Genomic DNA, 18,256 nt, shown 5'->3' on the forward strand with positions numbered 1-18,256 from the left:
CTCACTAGACCTCCGTGGGGTGAGGACATGTGGGCAGTGGAGAAAGCCATCCTTTATCGAAACAAGACGCCCATGTAGCATCTCTTTCGTGAGGCCGTTCTGGGCAGTTCCAGAGACGGTTCACAGCTTTCTCATCTATGCTCCCTTTGGCGCCTCATTCATTAATCGCCAAATTTTTGAGCACCAGGCCTGAGGCACCCAGGGAAGGAAGGGGTGGGAGAAATCGGCTCTGTAACTCACGCGTTTCACTCGGGTGGGAGGAACACACACACCCCGCAGGCTTCTTATAATGACGGCGATCGTCATGTAGCTGTGGAGCCCGTCTGTCTCTCTTTCTCCCGCGATTCAGGAGCTCCCCGACCTGAGCACAGGATGGGATTTAAACGTGGAGCCCAGCACTGATCACACCACACCAGCCGGGCTTGGAACGCGTCCACGCAGGACTCCCCCCGCCCACCCCCCATCCTCACCCGTGTCCTTTTCCTCCGTCCACAGGACTGGGCGGCACTAAGTACATCTCCTTCGAGGAGCGGCAGTGGCACAATGACTGCTTTAACTGCAAGAAGTGCTCCCTGTCGCTGGTGGGGCGAGGCTTCCTCACGGAGAGGGACGACATCCTGTGCCCTGACTGCGGGAAGGACATCTGAGCCCCTCCCCGACCCCCCTGCAGCCCCCCCAAGCCCTGCTCACGCTGCACCTGGCTCCACCAGCCACCTGGGGACTTGCCTCTGCGCTGCTCAGCGCTACTCACGTCTGTTTAAACCCTTCATCTACCCTTTGCGCTCATTCTGTTAGAGAAGGAGAAAAGCCATGGAAGCCTGAGGCGGGAAGAGGGTTTTGAGTTTTTGTAATCAGGCGAGGCCAATCAAAGTGTAAAAATCCTTTTGAGTGATACCTTTATAAACGCTTTTCTTTCACTGCATATTTAATTTTTAAGTGCAATTAATGTGTCACGAACTTGAACATTTCCAAGCTACGTACGGTAATGAAGAGTTGGTATTTACAACAGTGTAACTTCCTGTCGTGCGGGGCCCGAAGCAAGATTATATGGCTTACAATAAAGTTACCCAGAGCAAAATCTTTTGCCAGGCGCAGTGTGTGAAGTGGTGATGCAGCATTCAGGTTCTGAGTACGAATAACACTTTCCTGCGGGTGCCACTCATCACTCTGGCGGGCTGGGTGGGTGTCGACTGAAACGGCATCACACCTTTTATTTAAGAGAAAGTCTCAGTTGGAATTTCTTTCTCTTGGAATTCAGTGCTCTGCCTTTGATGCAGTGACACAGGCCCCGCACGTGGGCTAACGGCCTCGCAGGCAGCATGGGGTCACTTTTCTGGACAGAGCTCGGTGCCCTCCCATCATCATGGGTCCGGACCTGACAGTGGCCTGCCTTCTCCTCCGTAAATGGAGGGGTGCAGAGGCACACAGGCCCCTCGAGGCCGGAAATGACATCTTGGTCGCCCGTGTAGTTATCAACACCCGGGCAACTGAGGGCATCCTGGGAGACTTCAGCGAGTGTTTCTGAAAAGAAAGACAGTAAAGAGAGAGAGGATCGCTGCCATCAGAATAACACTCTTTTCCGGTAAACCTCTAAAAACGGTTCGCTACTCACTTGACCCAGAAAACCCCATAAAATTGTGCAAATCAAGAGGTTCAAATCTTCATGTTCACTTTAAGAACGCACGTGAAACTGCCCAGGCCGTTAAGGTAGGCACATCCAAAAAACCACCAAAATATCTGAAGGATGTCACCTGACAGAAGCAACGTGTGCCATTCCGTCGTTACGATGGTGGAGCTGGTAGGTGTGCCCAGGCCAAACGGTGGCCCAAAAAGAGTGCTGAATTCTTACTGCACTTGCTCAAAAACGCAGAAAGGAATGCTGAACCTAAGGGCTTGGATGTAGATTCTCTGGTCACTGACCACGTCCAGGTGAACAAAGCCCCCAAGATGTGGCGCAGGACTTCCAGAGCTCACGGTGGGCTCAACCCATACATGAGCTCTCCCTGCCACAGGGGACGAGCCTCACTGAAAAAGGGTAGATTGTCCCTAAAGCAGAAGAGGCGGCTGCACAGGAGAAAAAGGTATCCCAGAAGAAACTGAAGTGACAAAAGCGTATGGCCCAGGAATAAATGCCATAAGAAATAAATGCAAATAAAAGTAAAAAATAGATTAACACTCAGAGCCCCTAGCCTGGCAGTAGTCTGTAAACTCGTCTGGGAAAGAGCAGTTTACAGTTGGGAAGCACTGAGCCAATTTATGAGGTAGGGCATTGCATGCTTCTCTGTTTACAGTAACAGTTGTGACTTTCTGTCTTCAGTTTTCTAAGACAATGCAATATGATAAAATGATAAGCTCTGCAACAGAAAAATCTGGTAGAAATCAAGTCCCGTCTGTGCGGAGCATGCGTGAAGTCAGTTTCTTGACCTGAGCACTGGTCAGTGCGGGAAAGCCTTGATCATGGCTGAGACAGGCCTCTGGATGGACAGTCAGCTGGAGGCTTTGCTTAAGACGAATACCGCCCACCATCCCTTGTGACTTGTTTTGCCAGCTGCTTCTACTTTATGATACAAAAGTAAAAGCATTCTTGCAGATGTGCTTTTGAAAATAAAAATAGCAAACTGTGTTTAGAACAGTAAAAGCCTTCTACATCTTGTGATGGAACGTCTTACCTGCCCCTCATGATAGCCACGGGCACACTAGACAGCCAGCGTTAAATTACCCAACCTTAAATTAACGGTTAGGAGAGTTCCACGTCTAGTAAGTAGCTCCTATTGGGATAATCTTCCCACAGGTTAGAACCACTCTGGACAGAATATTTTTAAAAATTTGAGAACACTGGAGCATGACCCACAGCAGGAGGACTCTGGAGGGGCGTGGGCCCTGGAAGAAGAGGACAACCGGTAGGTTTCCCATTCTTATGGCTTTTAGGTCAGGGCAGGCCCCACAGGGCAGCTACAGCTCTGTTAGAAAACCTGCAGCCTCACCAGCTTGAAGAACCAGAGGCCAGAGTTTGGGACCAACAGCCTCTGGAAAGTGAGATGGAAAATTCTAGAAAAGAGAGCCCCAAGTTATGTGTGTGAAATCCCTACAAATTGCTGGCTGAACCACCAGAATCCAAACAGCCCAGCCAAGCCTCAAAGAACTGACTTCTTTGAGGAGGAACTTCTGGATGGTGGTGTGCACCACCGTCAGCCCAGGTCAGCTGGGCTCAGCTGACCCTCTGCCCAGTGGAACAACCCTTTAGCTGGGGAAACTGTATACAAACTAAATAACGTAAAGTCTCTGAAAATGTTCCTAGCATACAGCACATGGAGAAACATTTATTCAGGAAACTCGACTGCATGTTAACGAGACCAGTGAAGTCTGTGGCATTTGAGCCCCAGCTGATCCCACCCTACCCCCGCTCCCCAGTGTCACGTGACAGAAGCCCTGCTCCAGGTTAGTGCTGCCCGGAAGGGAAGGGCTCCTATGGTTGAGGGCTCTGCCCCAGGGGTGACAGGCTGAGAATTCCGGGGCCCCAACCTCTCATGCGGTGGAGGTTCCACATCCAGAGGGGCAGTCTGAGAAGACCAGGGGCTACCAGTCCCCCCACCCCGACACTTCCCCAGCACCTACCTGGGAGAAGGAGTGTTAACTCTAGGAGAAGCCAACACTGTCCAGCCCCAGGGGGGAGGCAGGCTCTGTGAACTGGCAGCTCTGTGAACCTCTGCAGGAGGGCACTATTTCGTACCAAGAATGGAGAAATCTGCCGGAGGGGACTGTCAAAAACAACAGAGACCTTGGTGGCGAGCAGTCAAGAGGGGGCTGGTGGCTCCATGATACGAACAGCAAAAAGCCAAACGGCAGGCAGGTCTGAAGTTTAAATGAAAGAACTGGGGAAAGAGCTGAGAAGAGCTGTCCTGGGCTCCCACTTAGGCCAGGAGACTGTGGGCATGGACTGGTCTGCACCCACCCACTCAAGAGCAGTCAGAGTGGGACGAGAACAGACTTGAAAGCATTCTCCAAGCCACACGAGCTCCTCAGCAAAGAGCAGAGGTCTTAACTAGCTCAAGGTGCTTACACAGGTCCTCCAACCAAACACTGCTGAACGTGTGTTATAAACACGTTCAAAGAGGGACTTCCCTGATGGCGCAGTGGTTAAGAATCCGCCTGCTGATGCAGGGGACACAGGTTCGATCCCTGGTCCAGGAAGATCCCACATGCTGCAGAGTAACTAATCCTGTGTGCCACAACTACTGAGCCTGTGCTCTAGAGCCCACGAGCCACAACTACTGAGCCCTCGTGCCACAACTATGGAAGCCCACGTGCCTAGAGCCTGTGCTCCACAACAAGAGAAGCCACCACAATGAGAAGCCTGCGCACCGCAATGAAGAGTAGCCCCTGCTCGCCGCAACTGGAGAAAGCCCTTGCACAGCAATGAAGACCCATCACAGACAAAAAACCAAAAAAACCAAAAAAAAAAAAAAAAAAAAAAAACGAAAAAAACATGCTCAAAGAACTAAAGGAAACCACATTTACAGAATTGAAGGAATGTGCGTGAGAACAATCACTCATCAGACAGGGAATAACCAAAAAGGAATAAACATGATAGAAAAGAATCAAGTGGACGGCTTCCCTGGTGGCACAGTGGTTGAGAGTCTGCCTGCCGATGCAGGGGACATGGGTTCACGCCCCGGTCCGGGAAGATCCCACATGCCGCGGAGCGGCTGGGCCCGTAAGCCATGGCCGCTGAGCCTGCGCTCCGTAACAGGAGAGGCCACAACAGTGAGAGGCCCGTGTACCGCAAAAAAAAAAAAAAAAAGAATCAAGTGGAAATTCTGTAGTGGAAAAGTGTATTAGCCAGAATGAAGAAATTCACTAGAGGGGTCAATAGTAGATTTGACTTGGGAGAAGATAAAAAATCAGTGAACTTCAAGATGGATCAACAAAGATTATGAAACTGAAAAACAGAGAATAAAGGAAAATGAACAGAGAAATGTGGACATCACTAAATGAAGCAACATATGCATAATGGGAATACCAGGGAGAAGAGAGAAAAGGGACAGAAAAAATGGTTAAGAATTAATGGCCAGAAACTTCCCCCCAGTTCAATTAAAAACATTCATCTAAAAATACACATCCAGGACTTCCCTGGTGGTCCAGTGGTTGGGACTCTGCACTTCCACTGCAGGGGGCACAGGTCTGATCCCTGGTTGGGGAACTAAGATCCGGCACGCTGTAAGATCCCTGGTTGGGGAACAGCCAAAAAAATAAAATAAAAACACATCCACAAAGCATGACAAACTCAAAGCAGGAAAAATGCAGAGAGATCCATCAGACACATCACAGTCTAAACGCTGAAAGCCAAAGATAAAAGGAAACATCTGGAAAGTGAACCAAGGCTTGAGCTGTCACACCCACCTCTGGTCCCACCACACACAAAACTTGCCTCTGCCTACCCCGCACCTACCCACCCACCCTCTATCAGTGGAATCACTGCAATGCACAATATTTCTGACTGGCTCTAAAATAATACAGTTCTTTGATAATCCTTTACATTAAGCAAGACTTTTATCAAATTAGAAGAAACGTTCTGTGTATCGTTGGCCCACAGGCTAAATCCTGCCTACCACCTGTTTTCTTAAAAATTTATACTGGAACACAGCCATGGCCATTCATCTATGTACTGCATGGCCCACAAGGCCTAAAATTTTTACTATCTGACCCTTTACAGAAAGTTTGCCAACCTTGCTCTGTATCTTGATCTGGACAGTGTTTTTTTATATACATATATTCATAAATACATATATATGTAGATTCACTGAGCTGTATAAGACTTTTAAAAGTCATAGTATTTTATGATATCTCAATCAAAATAAAAAAATTTTAAACGTGTTACACTTTTTAGTTTCTGTACTTAAGTCATTTTTTTTTTTTTTTTTTTTTTTGCAGTACGCAGGCCTCTCACTGCTGTGGCCTCTCCCATTGCGGAGCACAGGCTCTGGACGCGCAGGCTCAGCAGCCATGGCTCACGGGCCCAGCCGCTCCGCGGCATTTGGGATCTTCCCAGACCGGGGCACGAACCCGTGTCCCCTGCATCGGCAGGCGGACTCAACCACTGCGCCACCACGGAAGCTCTATTAGCCATATTTTTAAAATGAATATTTTAATTCAAATATGCTAAAACAAAAACTTAGATAATTTTACTAAATAAAAAAATGTTTAGGGCTATTATATATACTTATTGAACTAGTCTTATTTCAGTCTTCTGATTAAACTGAATGCTTGGTTAAGTCTGAACACAGTTAACAAAGAGCTTCCAATTGCTCTTAGAATCAAATCCGAAGTCCTTACACGGCCCGTTTAAGTCCTGTGTAACCTGGCTCCTGGCCCCCTGCTTTGGGGTCATTTCATACTAGCGTCCCAAGTCTCTCACTGATCCTAGCCACACCAGCCTTTCTGCCGTGAAATCCTGTCCAGCCTCAGGGCTCCACTCTGCCCCTGGCTGGCATCTGAGTTATCCAGGGCCAGGAGCAAAGCACTCCAACACCTGGTGGCTTTGTACACCCCTCACTCTGCTCCCTCATGGCTCCGAGTCAGCTGCCTGGGCTGCTCTCACCTGGCAGCAAGTGGGGAAGGGTGACGAGCGGTCCCAGGTCTGGGGGTTAGTGCTGGCTGCTGGCTGGGACACGTTTCTCCCACAGCCTTTTCCCACGGCTGCTGCAGAAGCACCAGTTTGATCAACACAAACTACCAGGCCAGGCCACACCCAGCAGGGGACACGGACTCCGCCTTCGACGGGAGAAGCAACAAAGACCATGCAGCCCTTTAAAACCCACCGCCAACAGGAAGCTCTTCCGGAAAGCTTTCCAAAACCGCCTTCCCTAAAGCATCATCTCTTCTCGGAGGCCCTCCCTAACCACTCCTCGCCCTCCCCCCATCCCTCAACTGTTTCATGACTGATTTTCTTCCTGTCATTCACTGAGCAGGAACTTGCTAACGCACGTCTTTAACTTTCCTGCCTCAGTAGGGAAGACAACCGAGTTCAGCGCCACAGCACAGAGCACGTGAGCCAGCAAAGGGCACTTTAGTAAAAAACGATCTAAATGGAAATGAGATTTTTTCGTCTCTTCTGTCCAGACAAAAAATGAAAGATCTACTTTTAAGTTCAAGGTATTAAAGTTACCTGAGGCTTTTCCAAGTTAATTAGTTAATTTAGAGCTTCAGTCTCCAACTGTAAGATACCAGTAAAAAACATTAACCTTTTCAAGATCACTCCCAACACAAATAACCCCCCGACCGAATCTCTGGTCAGTGCCCCCCTGGTAGGAAAGCTTCCACAGGACAGGTCCGGGGGACTGTGTCTCCATCCCACGAAGTGCAGTGGCCGCCAGCGAGTCAGCCGCGCAGGAGGCCTCCCGTACAGCAGGCTGCCCTGGCGACCCAGCACCTCCCGCAGGCCCAAGACGTGGCTGGACTATTGGCACCAGGGCTGAGCCCAACTGACCTGGGCACAGAAGGCTGTACTATAAAGAATAAACAACACTTTTTGACATAGTTTAGTGAAATGGAAAGAGATCAAATCACTACAGAGTGTGTTTCCATTTTATTTTTTTGTGAATGAGAAACCTACTAAATAATTTTATTCCTTTTATTTAAATAAGGATAAGGCTCCTTAAAAGACTTTTTACATACAAAAATGTACATTACAAGGTTAACCTTTCTGTACCGAATTACAAAACCTGCGCAGGCATTTAATGGAAAGAGCACAGCACTTACAAACGCTGTGGCCGTTCTGGAGCCTCAGAACTGCTGAGGCCCCACAGCAGTAAACAAAGGAAGCTCTTACATACATATGATTTAATCCACTGGCAGTTTCACTTAATGTAAGTTTTTAACAGGTTGTTGCTATTAAATGAGTCTCTAGATCAGTTTTAGAATCACCTCTCAAAACTTAAGTTAACCAAAACACTCTTTCAAACAATAACTGCAATCATGAAGAATTTTAATACTAGCAGAAATACCACAGCCTCCCAGCAGTAGTTGAGCCAGCCTTGCAGAGTGCCTGGCAGCCGCCCTGGTAAACCACCCCGCCTCCAGAGCCGCTGCGGCAATTCAGCGCCCGGTGCCGCAGGGCCTTGAGACTCGCAGACCCCCGCAGCAGCGTCTGCGGTCCTCAAGAAGCACGGCGCTCGCCTAGCCCCGGCCCCAGCGATAAGCGGGCCGAGCAACACAACTTGTAAACCTAAGCCTGGAGCTCAGGGTCTGCAGGGTGACGGAGAAGGAGCAGAGAAAGTGAGCTGTGGGGGAGGGGAGAGTAAGAGAAAGGAAAACAGAGAACAAAGCGGGGGGGGGGGGGGGGGGAAGAAAAGAACAGGACCAGCTGCTAAGGGCAGGAAGTGGACACATGCCTATTCCCTGGGAGCCACCTGACTCGACCGACTGCCCTTCGCTGACCCCAGGAAGGGCTCCAAGCCACCAGATGAGCCCACGCTAGGGAGCGAGGGGGGGTCCAGGTGTGCGCCGTTCACACCAAGGCCGTGGAAGCTCTAAAGCCCACAGAGCACCACCTCGGATCCCTACCGTGGCCCACGGAGCTGTGTCCGCGCACCGCGAGGAGGCCTAGCGCTCGGATGTCAGTGTACGTGACACACGGCACAGGGCTGAGGCTTCTCCACTTTTCAAACTCAAAATAGCTCAATAATATGCTGCTATATGAGCACTGATTCTGAATGTTCATAATATAAACTTCAATTTGAAGCAACAATGTTACACAGTTCAGCTGTTATTACCAACCTACTCTGTAAGTTAAATATACAAATTAAAAATTAATTTTATTGAGTAACTAAAAACAAGTTTCCACTGACTTAAAACTGTCAAATGGCTAACTCTCTCTTAACTAAGAGAGAAATGCAGATGGAAGCAGAAGAGACAACAGAATGTAGAATATACTTCGTCATTCTACCCTGAAATCTGCACTTTTAAAAGCTCCCTTAACACACAGCTGTGTATAGGATTATGGCTGTCCTTCAACAATATTCCAAATATCAGCCCTGCAGACAACCAAACATTTAACAATTTAGCATAACATTAACAACTTATGCCACACTCAGTGTCTTTCATTTTCGTCTTACCGGTATGGATTTATAGTCTGGATAAAGGCAGAAAGGCTAAAAACTGTAGGGTTAAAGTTTTAGTACAGTACTTACCTGCAAGCCTGAATTAATTTTTTGTAAGGCTATTCAACAGCTGAACTAAAATGCTTGTTTTAACATATCAAAAAAGGAATGGATTGCTCTAAAAAGTGTTGAAAGGCAAACCCCATTCGGAGATCAGTCCTACGAGGGAAGAGTATAAAGTACCCTTGGCCTTGGTTAGAAATACACAGCAGCAAGTGGACACCAGAACTCGTGAACCTGACTTCTGCTACACAACTGGAGTGACACCACTTAACACCAACGAAACCTCAGCAGTGCCTCCGCGGGTGCCGGGCCCTGCCCCCACGCTGCTCTCTCGTGACCTCCGACTCAGCAAACCCCCTTCTGCAGACTGCACACGCGCTGAGTTCCCCTCACTGCCAGGCTTCCTGGATTCTCAGGTTCTAGAATTCTACCCACCCTTCCTATCCTGTAAGCTTTCTGCCATCAGGTACCACCTCTAAAGTGATTACTTCCCCTGAAGAGTTTGAAGTCGGCCTCATTTGGAAAAGATTAAGCTCCCAGGAGAGAGTGATACAGGAGCTGAGAGGGAGGTCAGAGCCACCGCGAGAAGAGGGGCAGGGCTGCCACATGACAGGAGCGTCCAAGGGCTGGGCCGGTCTACTCACAAGAAGTCAATTCACAATTAGAGGGAAGGAGCGATAGCAAGCACTGGTTCCCCTTCTGATTTTTAGGGAAAGAGGCAACATGAGCACTTAAAGAACAGCCATTTTATCTGTATATCTGGACAGTTTTCCACGGGGAACCTTGAGGAGGAGTCTGGCAGAATTCACTAGAATATTGCAATGAATTGTTATTTTCTTTTGCTTGGGAAAAGAAATGAAAATTGTGAACTTCTGAAATATCCGAGTTTAAAAAACCTCAAATTTCCCCAAAGACCAAAAGAGACTAATGCGAGTAATTCCTAAAATTCATCAAATGCTTTATACCAGACTTGCAGCTAATTGAGTAGGGCCAATATAAATGATTTATACTAAATCATTTGTTTAAAAAGATTGTTTCCTAATTGGAGCATGAAAGGCAAGATTTCTTCCCCCCAAAGGAAGGAAAAGGAGGGAAAAAGGAAAGGAAAGGACTTTATTTTTTTGAACCTAATTTAAACCTCTTAAGAAAATTCCACAATAATCAGGATCTCTGTAAATACTGTCAGTAAATGTGAACTTGTTTGAAAAACTACAGTTACAGTTATATTTACGTTTTTGGAAACTTTCCTTCACGGCCACGTAACATGCTGTATCTTCCTCTTTGCTTCTGGGGGCTTCAGGTTATTCTGAAAAGACATGAGAAGAAGTCAGTTTACACTTGCAGAAATGTCAGAGAATACCCAAAAGGCACATTTTAAACCACCAAGCTTGACCACTGAGGCAGAAACGGTGGGGCACTGCTGCCACCTGGTGGGGAAGGTGAGGAAATAAGGCAAGCCCCGGGCTCCCGTTTTGCCAGCTGTGGTTCTCAGATGTTTACCCTGCAGACTCACCCACGGTAAAGTTGACCAACTAACCAACATGCCCAGGCCTGGGCCCTATCGCAGAACCGACTCAGTCAGCGGCCACGGGAGGGGGCTGGGACGAGGCTCCGGCTCTGGCCAGGTTTTCTGGAAGCCCCTCGAGGTGACCTCAGGCACATGCGGAGTTGAGAACCACTGACTGCTCCCAACCTGCTTCCTCCCTGCCAGGCCCATCTCCTCCCAACCTCACAATCTAAGACTTTAATACAAGATTTAAAAGAGAAAAAAATCACACCTCTGAAACAGTAAAAGCTTTCTGGATAGAAAAATGCTTTCCAAGAGACTGGGGAAAAACTCCTCGAAGCTCACTCTTATCCCAATATTCACGGTCTGGACTGCTTGTCCCGCTCACCCCACAGGAGTGACGGGGTGAGGGCAGAGGCAGCACGGTGCCGTCAGGAGTGCGTCCGCTGAGGCCACACAGACCTGGATTCAAACTGCAGGCTGGCCACTTACTGACTCTGGAACCTGGACAAGGTCATTTAGATTATTTAAGCTTCTTTGCCCTCATCTGTGAAAGGGGAAAAGCTATTGCACCTCCTTCACAGGGTTGCTGGAAGGAGTCAGTGAAGAACTAACACGAGAACTTTGGGCGGTTCAGATACAGAGCAGCTTTCTTTCTCCAGGGTCTGCTATTTTAGGTTTTTTTTTAAATTAATTAATTAATTTAATTTTTGGCTGCGTTGAGTCTTTGTTGCTGTGCGTGGGCTTTCCCTAGATGCGGCAAGCGGGGGCTACTCTTCGTTGCAGTGCGCAGGCTTCTCATTGTGGTGGCTTCTCTTGTTGCGGAGCACGGGCTCTAGGCACATGGGCTTCAGTAGTTAATGCTCGCAGGCTCTAGAGTGCAGGCTCAGTAGTTGTGGTGCACGGGCTTTGTTGCTCCACAGCATGTGGGATCTTCCTGGACCAGGGCTTGAACCCGTGTCCCCTGCATTGGCAGGCGGATTCTTAACCACTGCGCCACCAGGGAAGCCCCAGGTCTGCTATTTTAGAAGGTCTGAACCACTCAGAGTTTTGCTCCCTTTGACACACAACTTGAAGATGATAATAAAGCCAAAGTATACTTACAGGAATGCTATGGATGGAATGTTTGTGTCCCCTCAGAATTGTGCTGAAACCTAATCCCCCATGTGATGGTACCTGGAGGCGGGGCCTTTGGGAGGCGGGGCCTTTGGGAGGCGCGGCCTTTGGGAGGCGCTTATGTCATGATGGTGGAGCCTCATGAAGGGGTTTAGTGCCCCCATAAGGGACCCCAGGGAGCTCCCCTGCCCCTTCTGCCATGTGAGGACACAGTGAAAAGCAGCTGACTCTGAACCAGGAAGTGGGCCCTACCAGACACTGAATCTGCCAGCACCTTGATTTTGGACTTCCAGCCTCCAGAACTGTAGGAAATAAGTGTTTATTGTTTGAGCCACCAGTCAATGGTATTTTTTGTTATACCAGCCTGAATGAACTAAAATAAGGAATAAAAGCTATAAAACTGCTGGATGTTTAAAAGTGAAATCACTTTCCTGAGAAGACTATGGGAAGATCAAATATATATATAGATATGTAAAATCTCATAATTAAACTCAAAATAAACCACGGTAACTACAGCAATCTGCCGTACGAAATCCAGGCATCCAAATGCTAAGTCTACTAGAGCGCAACAGAGGAGACTCCAGCCTTCTAAAGACAGGCACGTGTGAGGGGTGGAGGAGGCAAGGGGTAACTCCTAGAGATGCTGGTGTGATTTCAAGGTAAGTGCAAAACAGACTTAAGGTCAAGCTCTAAAATGCTACTTAATAAATGTGCGACCCTGGGCAACTGAGTTAATGTTCTAAGCCTTGCTAACAAAGGACTATTTCTCTCTTTTAGTTCCAAGATAGTTAAAGGATCTAAGTTAGGAAAATCTAGGAAAACGGCCTAAGAGACATTCTCTTTACACATTTTAAGCAGAAATAAACTGAGTGCACTTTAAGAAACATTAGCTTATCATCATGGAGTCCAGGACTCAAACACACGAGAAATGAGGTGCACAAGTGAGCCGGATCACTGCCGGGCTGGAGAACGATTACACGTCCTGTCCACACTCACCGCAGCCTCGGCCTCGGCCTCCTCCCTGGGAGCGGCGCGCTTTAACTTCACCGGAGTACTGCCTACAGGCGACAGAGGCGGCGACTTCACAGGGCCGGAAGGACTTTTCCTATGCGTTAAGTCATGGTTCTGTTTAGTGTCATTATTACTGTGTTCCATTCTATTGTTCGTAGGCAAATTGGAAGACAAAATTAGGGGTGAAACACCTGAAGAGGAATCTGACAATTTTCGAAAGGCATTACTGGTAGCACCGGCCTGAGGCCGGGACTTGAGTCGGTCATTGTCTCCGTTCTCCGTCTTCTTCACTTTTATGCTTGTACTTGTTGAACTCCCGTCAAACACGATGAGGGGTCTTTTCCGAAACCCGTCTGCAGTGCTACTCCTGAAATCGGAGAGATGTGTCATGAAAAATACCCTCTGGACAGCAAACCAGTTCCCTGGGACTCAAAGGTAAAACAATGACCGAAAAAGATTTATTGATAAGACTAATCTATTCTAAGTAGGACTACTGGAAATAGGACTACAAGAAATGCAGTTTTCTATGATTAGTTTAAGTGAAATGATAATTTTCCAGTGCTTTTAAGTTTAAAATATTTATTGACAAAAATTTAAAGTTACCTTTCATGTGTACATAGTTATTTTTAAAGCATCAATCCACCAACTAACCCCAAAACTTAAAACAGGATTTCCTAGTAACAAAAAAATTTTTTTTTTAATTTTTAAAAATCACCATCCTATTGATAGGGTTATCTTACCCATGTATCAATGATTATTTAGAAAGGAAACAGATTATAAAACTATACTAAACTACCATAATGGCAGTCTACAAACAACGGGACAGGACATCCTACTCCATTCATTAAAGGTCTTTAAAGCCACGGCATCTTCTAAACTAACTGTAACATTTGTATAATTTTAAATTTATAACTTGGCAGGTCTTCACATTTAGCTTCCGAAAACCTAACTTCCACTCTTAATCATAAAGATGAATAATAAAAGCATTCATTTGTTCATTATTAATTATACCTCAAATGATCTGTTTATTTAAAATAAACATAGTAAAAGAACTTGAGTCATCAGGAAGAGCACTTCAGCTCTGCTGCTCAGGGGCCAGCAGCTTCAGCACCATCTCAGAGCTCAAAAGAAACGCAGCACCTGGGCTGTGACCTGCACCGATGCAGAATCTGCATTTTACCCAGATCCTAGGTGACTGGCCAGACTCACCAATTCTTAGGTCACCAGTGAACACCATTTGGTAGAAGATGAAAAACAAGCTCAATGTCCACCCACTGCCACCTCAGAGGGGAACAGACAGCAGGACTGAGGGCAGGACACTCCGGCTGGGGAGAGGCCGGCCTAAGACTCAGGAGCACGCTGAAGTTGGAGAGCCGGGCCTGCGTGGTGTGCCCTGGGGGACACCGGAGCCCCTCTGGAGCTCAGCTCCTCCGGGAAAAGCATCAGCAATTCAAAAAGGCCTGATGGTCTCTTAGGTCCTTCCAGCTTTAATGCTCTGATTTGAGAGTCAAACTGTGATGTTTACAAACAGTCAAAGACCCTTTCCAAAATGATATAGAGGAATTAAGAGGGATCACCATAGGAAGTAAAACATAATAGTATTGAAAGCTTTGCTCACGACCATGTGCCTGAATGTGCAGGTCAAGAAGAAAATACTTTCTTAACAATAGTCAGCAAAAATAAATTAAAGGTATACACGGCATAATTCACAGGTTTACAACAGTTAACACTAATACACGGCCTGTAACCACGGAGTTAAAGTGATGCTCACCCTGAACTGAATGTGCTCCTGACCAACAGTGACACTGCACACACATCTGTTCTCCAAAAGACTATACGCAGATGAGCACACGTTACGTTCTTCAACTATTCTCAGACTTGGGGAACGATCTCCCTATCAGTCATGAATTTTTCTTTGTACCTAGAGATTAAAGCCACTAACTCAGAGCCCACGCTCTCCTCACCCAGCCCTCTCACTCCATCTTCCCCCACTTTCTCTAGTGCACTGCCTGTGACAGTAAGGCTCTGAAAAGAAATTCAGCAATTAATCAATAGCACCCACTTGTGATAAACAGACACAAGAAAAGAAATAATTAGCCCATTTAGGGATCTTAGGATACTTGGTCCTCACTAACCAGCTACACTGATTAGTTAAATGTAACTTTCTTTATAAAAGGAAATTCATTTGCTTGTGGTTTTATGAAAAATTTTCTGGAATTTAAAACTTTAAAATAGTATACCTGAAGCTACACGACCATCTCTTCATTTCTATTTTATTCGAAGACCTCAGAGTCTTATCTGACTCCACTTTTTTCTGACAATTCAACAAATCTTATTGGCTCTGCCTCCAAAACAAATCCAGACCCCAACCGCTTCTTACCAAGTCCACTACTTCAGTCAAAGTCACTGCCATCTGCTGCTAGGATTACAGCACAACCCCTTAAGTGGTTTCCCTATTCCCCTCCCCCAACCTTAAATCATTTCTCAGTACAGCAGCCAAAGTAAACCTCTTAAAATGTACATCAGATGGTGTCATCACTCTGCTCAAAATTCTCCGATGGCTCTCATCTCAGAGCAAAGCCAAGGTTCTTACGACTGACCACCTCCTGCACTCACCCCTGTGCACCTCCTTCCCTGCTCTGCCCTTGATTCTCCCTGCCCAGCCTGATGGCCTCTGGGCTGTTCCTGGCACATCGTGTGGACACACTCCTGACCAGGTTCTCAGGTTCGGCCTGGGACGCTGGCTTGCCCTCCACTTTCTACAGGTCTCTCTACTGAAATGTCACTTCTCAGTGAAGTTGTTCCTGGCCACTTTAGGTAAATTGTCATCCCTTTCCCTGTTTCACTTCTCCCTTAGCATTTACCACAATGTAGCATACCTTGTATTTTACTTAACTTTTTTATTGTGTTTCTCCCAATTAAAATATGAGCAAGGAATTCTGTCAGTTTTATTCAGGCTACAGCACAGTACCTGGTACTCAATAAACAGTCGCTGAGTCAATATTGTTTACCTAAGTTTATCTGGGGAAAAAAGAAAAGCAAAATTGTTTAGTCATATAAGATAAGACGGTAACCAGAACGACGGAAAAGTACCTTTTCGTCTCATTTTTTATCTCATGTTGGTCTCTTTTCTTTTCCATCACCTTCCCCCATCTATTCTTTGGCAAATCTCTCTGAGGCAGTGGTATTGCATGCTGAACATAAAGATCGGTCAGACTGTCTTTGTTTACTCTCATGTCATTTTCAACAGTTATGTTCTTCTGTAAAAAAGGAAACAAAAGTAATTTCAAAACAACATCTCTCATTTTAATAACTAACCAACTGCCCACCTAACAGGGTAAAACACGACTGCTTAAATTACAAGTATAAAACCATTTTCACGTTTAGACATATGCCTAACATTCTATATGATACTGCAAGAAACAGTATTACAGAGACACTAAGCTCTTCAAAGTTTTGGTTCAGCTTCATCTTAAAGACAGCGGTCATATGTCCTCAGTGCGACAAGGACAGCTGTCCACACTGCTCAGCCCACACAGGAGGCATAAAGACCATTTACAGTAGCAGCATCTTAATCTATGAACAAAACTGAAAATGAGGGACTTTCTGGGGAGACCAGACAAAAGAAAACAAACAATGATAACAATTACTACATCCTGTCAAAAAGTTATCTAGAGTGTTACTATCATGATCAGATTAGCGGGCTGGAGGTCTCACCCTGTATATTATTCCCCATGTTTCCCTAATAGTGCTTCTTAAACTGAAGTTCACCACCCAGACTTCAATGGCTCTGCGGATGGAAGCTGCATTCCCCTTACTGATGATGGTCCTGATAACAGCACACACTAGAACAAGCGGCCCCTCATGTCTGTACCAGTCCTTTCAATGGCTCCCAGTCATCGTCCAACTATCCCTCTCTGCATCACCTCACTTTCCGATTCATTCTCAACAGAAAACATACAGCAGACACATAGGAGCAGTTACGGAGAGTTGGATTTAGGAAGGAAAATAAGGATGGAAAGGAGATTGTGGGCTCAACAATTCAGAAAGGCGTGGAAACGTTTGTGCTTAGAACTGACAAAACAAATCCAATCTGCCCTCTGATAAATTGATCCCCTTTCCTTTTGTTCTTCAAAATTTTAAAGCACAAATTTTACTTCTTTTATCTCTCATACTGGACCATTCTTTATTATCAAGTGTCACCTGTACTCACTCAGAAGAACGGGGAAACGCTAGGGCTTCTCTTGGACAACATTCCTACAGAATCCATAAACACCTTAGTTAGGGAAGCACTACCCCAGGACAGTGATTCTCAAACTGTGGTCTCTGGACCAGCAGCAAGAACTCGTTAAAAATGGCAACTTCCAGGCCACACCCCAAACTACTGAATCTGAAACTCTGGATATGAAGCCCAGCAGTCTGTGCTTTCACAAGCTCCGGGGTGACTGTGACCTACCTAAAAAGTTTGAGAACCACAGGTAAGAAAGGTAACTGACATCCCTAAAATAATCTACTTAGCAGGGGAGCTTGAGGAAACCAGAGCAACAGTACCGAGGGAGGAAAACAACAAAACATGCTACTTAAACCCCTTCAAAAGCTTTCGGTAATTCTCTACCACTTTGAACAAAACTCATCACTTCTTTGGTCTTATTTCTCTTCTGCTATCAGAGGCCACACCAGCTGAAAAAGAGCAAACGCTGCACTGAGAGCCAGTTCGCCTGTCTGCACCATCTACCAACGGTGTGACCTCACAGAAGTGATGCCACTTCTCTGGGACTCAGTTTCCCCATCTTTGAACGCAGTGAGAGTGGAGAACAGTCGATTTCTCCGATGCCCTCCAGCCCTGGCAGTCGGGGACCGCCAGCCGTCTTTTCCGTTCTTCTACGACCTACCCCAGCCCCTCTCTTCGGAGGCTCTTGCTTACATCCAGGCCGCGGGGGTCGCCTGGACTCCCCTTTCCGAGTCACCAGGACCCAAAAACGTAAGTTCTAACTCCCGGGAGTTCCTGATATTCTGAGGACGTCTCTCTCCCGGACAGGGTAGTGAGGAGACCCGGCCGGCCCGAGCGGGGCGGAGAGAAGCTCGACCTGGCGGCAGGCGTGCCAGCGTGCCGGCGGCGGGTGTGTCCGGCGCCGCCGAGGACTCCCCGGGGCGAGCTCAAGTCCCAGCGCCTCCCCCAAGCAGGCCCGCCCGCCCCGGCGCGCCGCACCTGCTCCAAGGTGAGAAGAAGGAACTCCTGGGACAGCAGCTCCGGGTGCAGCAACAGCTCCGAATCGGGGCAGCTGCGACCGCCCACATCCCCCGCCATCATCGTCGCCAGGAGACCCCGGCCGGCTACCCACAAGGCCCCGCGAGGAAGCGTCCCGGAAGTGACGTCCCGTCCGGCGCGGCGGCCTCGGGTGTGCCGTCACTCTGGCTGCGCCGCTCGTCCCGTTCCGCCTCTCAGGGTCGGCTGGGGCGC

The 18,256-nt window shown here is 47.4% G+C and overlaps 2 protein-coding genes across 7 annotated transcripts in view; one reads left to right on the forward strand and one right to left on the reverse strand.

The window, feature by feature from the left end:
• FHL2 (four and a half LIM domains 2) overlaps positions 1-889 on the forward strand; it is a 36,429-nt gene extending 35,540 nt beyond the window's left edge. For all 4 annotated transcript variants that reach the window (XM_033401685.2, XM_012535941.3, XM_012535940.3 and 1 more), the window contains exon 6: positions 496-889. In XM_033401685.2, coding sequence (XP_033257576.1) covers positions 496-647 — 152 coding nt within the window. In that variant the 3' untranslated portion in view covers positions 648-889. The remainder of the gene's footprint in view (positions 1-495) is intronic.
• C13H2orf49 (chromosome 13 C2orf49 homolog) lies at positions 836-18,242 on the reverse strand. 3 transcript variants are annotated; one of them, XM_033401686.2, is made up of 5 exons: positions 18,005-18,242; positions 15,889-16,055; positions 12,781-13,162; positions 10,393-10,467; positions 836-1,207 (listed from the first exon to the last, which is right to left on the reverse strand). In XM_033401686.2, exons 1-4 carry the CDS (start codon positions 18,104-18,106, stop codon positions 10,411-10,413), a joined length of 708 nt encoding a protein of 235 aa, XP_033257577.1. In that variant the 5' UTR covers positions 18,107-18,242; the 3' UTR covers positions 836-1,207; positions 10,393-10,410. The 3 variants fall into 3 exon arrangements, 2 of the variants coding, with proteins under 2 accessions (XP_033257577.1, XP_012391396.1); XM_012535942.3 differs by having other exon boundaries at positions 836-1,521; XR_004475617.2 differs by lacking the exons at positions 836-1,207; positions 18,005-18,242 and adding an exon at positions 17,688-17,838 and having other exon boundaries at positions 7,617-10,467.
• Positions 18,243-18,256: the final 14 nt, after the last annotated feature.

Source organism: Orcinus orca, chromosome 13, assembly GCF_937001465.1.
Source record: "Orcinus orca chromosome 13, mOrcOrc1.1, whole genome shotgun sequence".
Lineage (NCBI taxonomy): Eukaryota > Metazoa > Chordata > Mammalia > Artiodactyla > Delphinidae > Orcinus > Orcinus orca.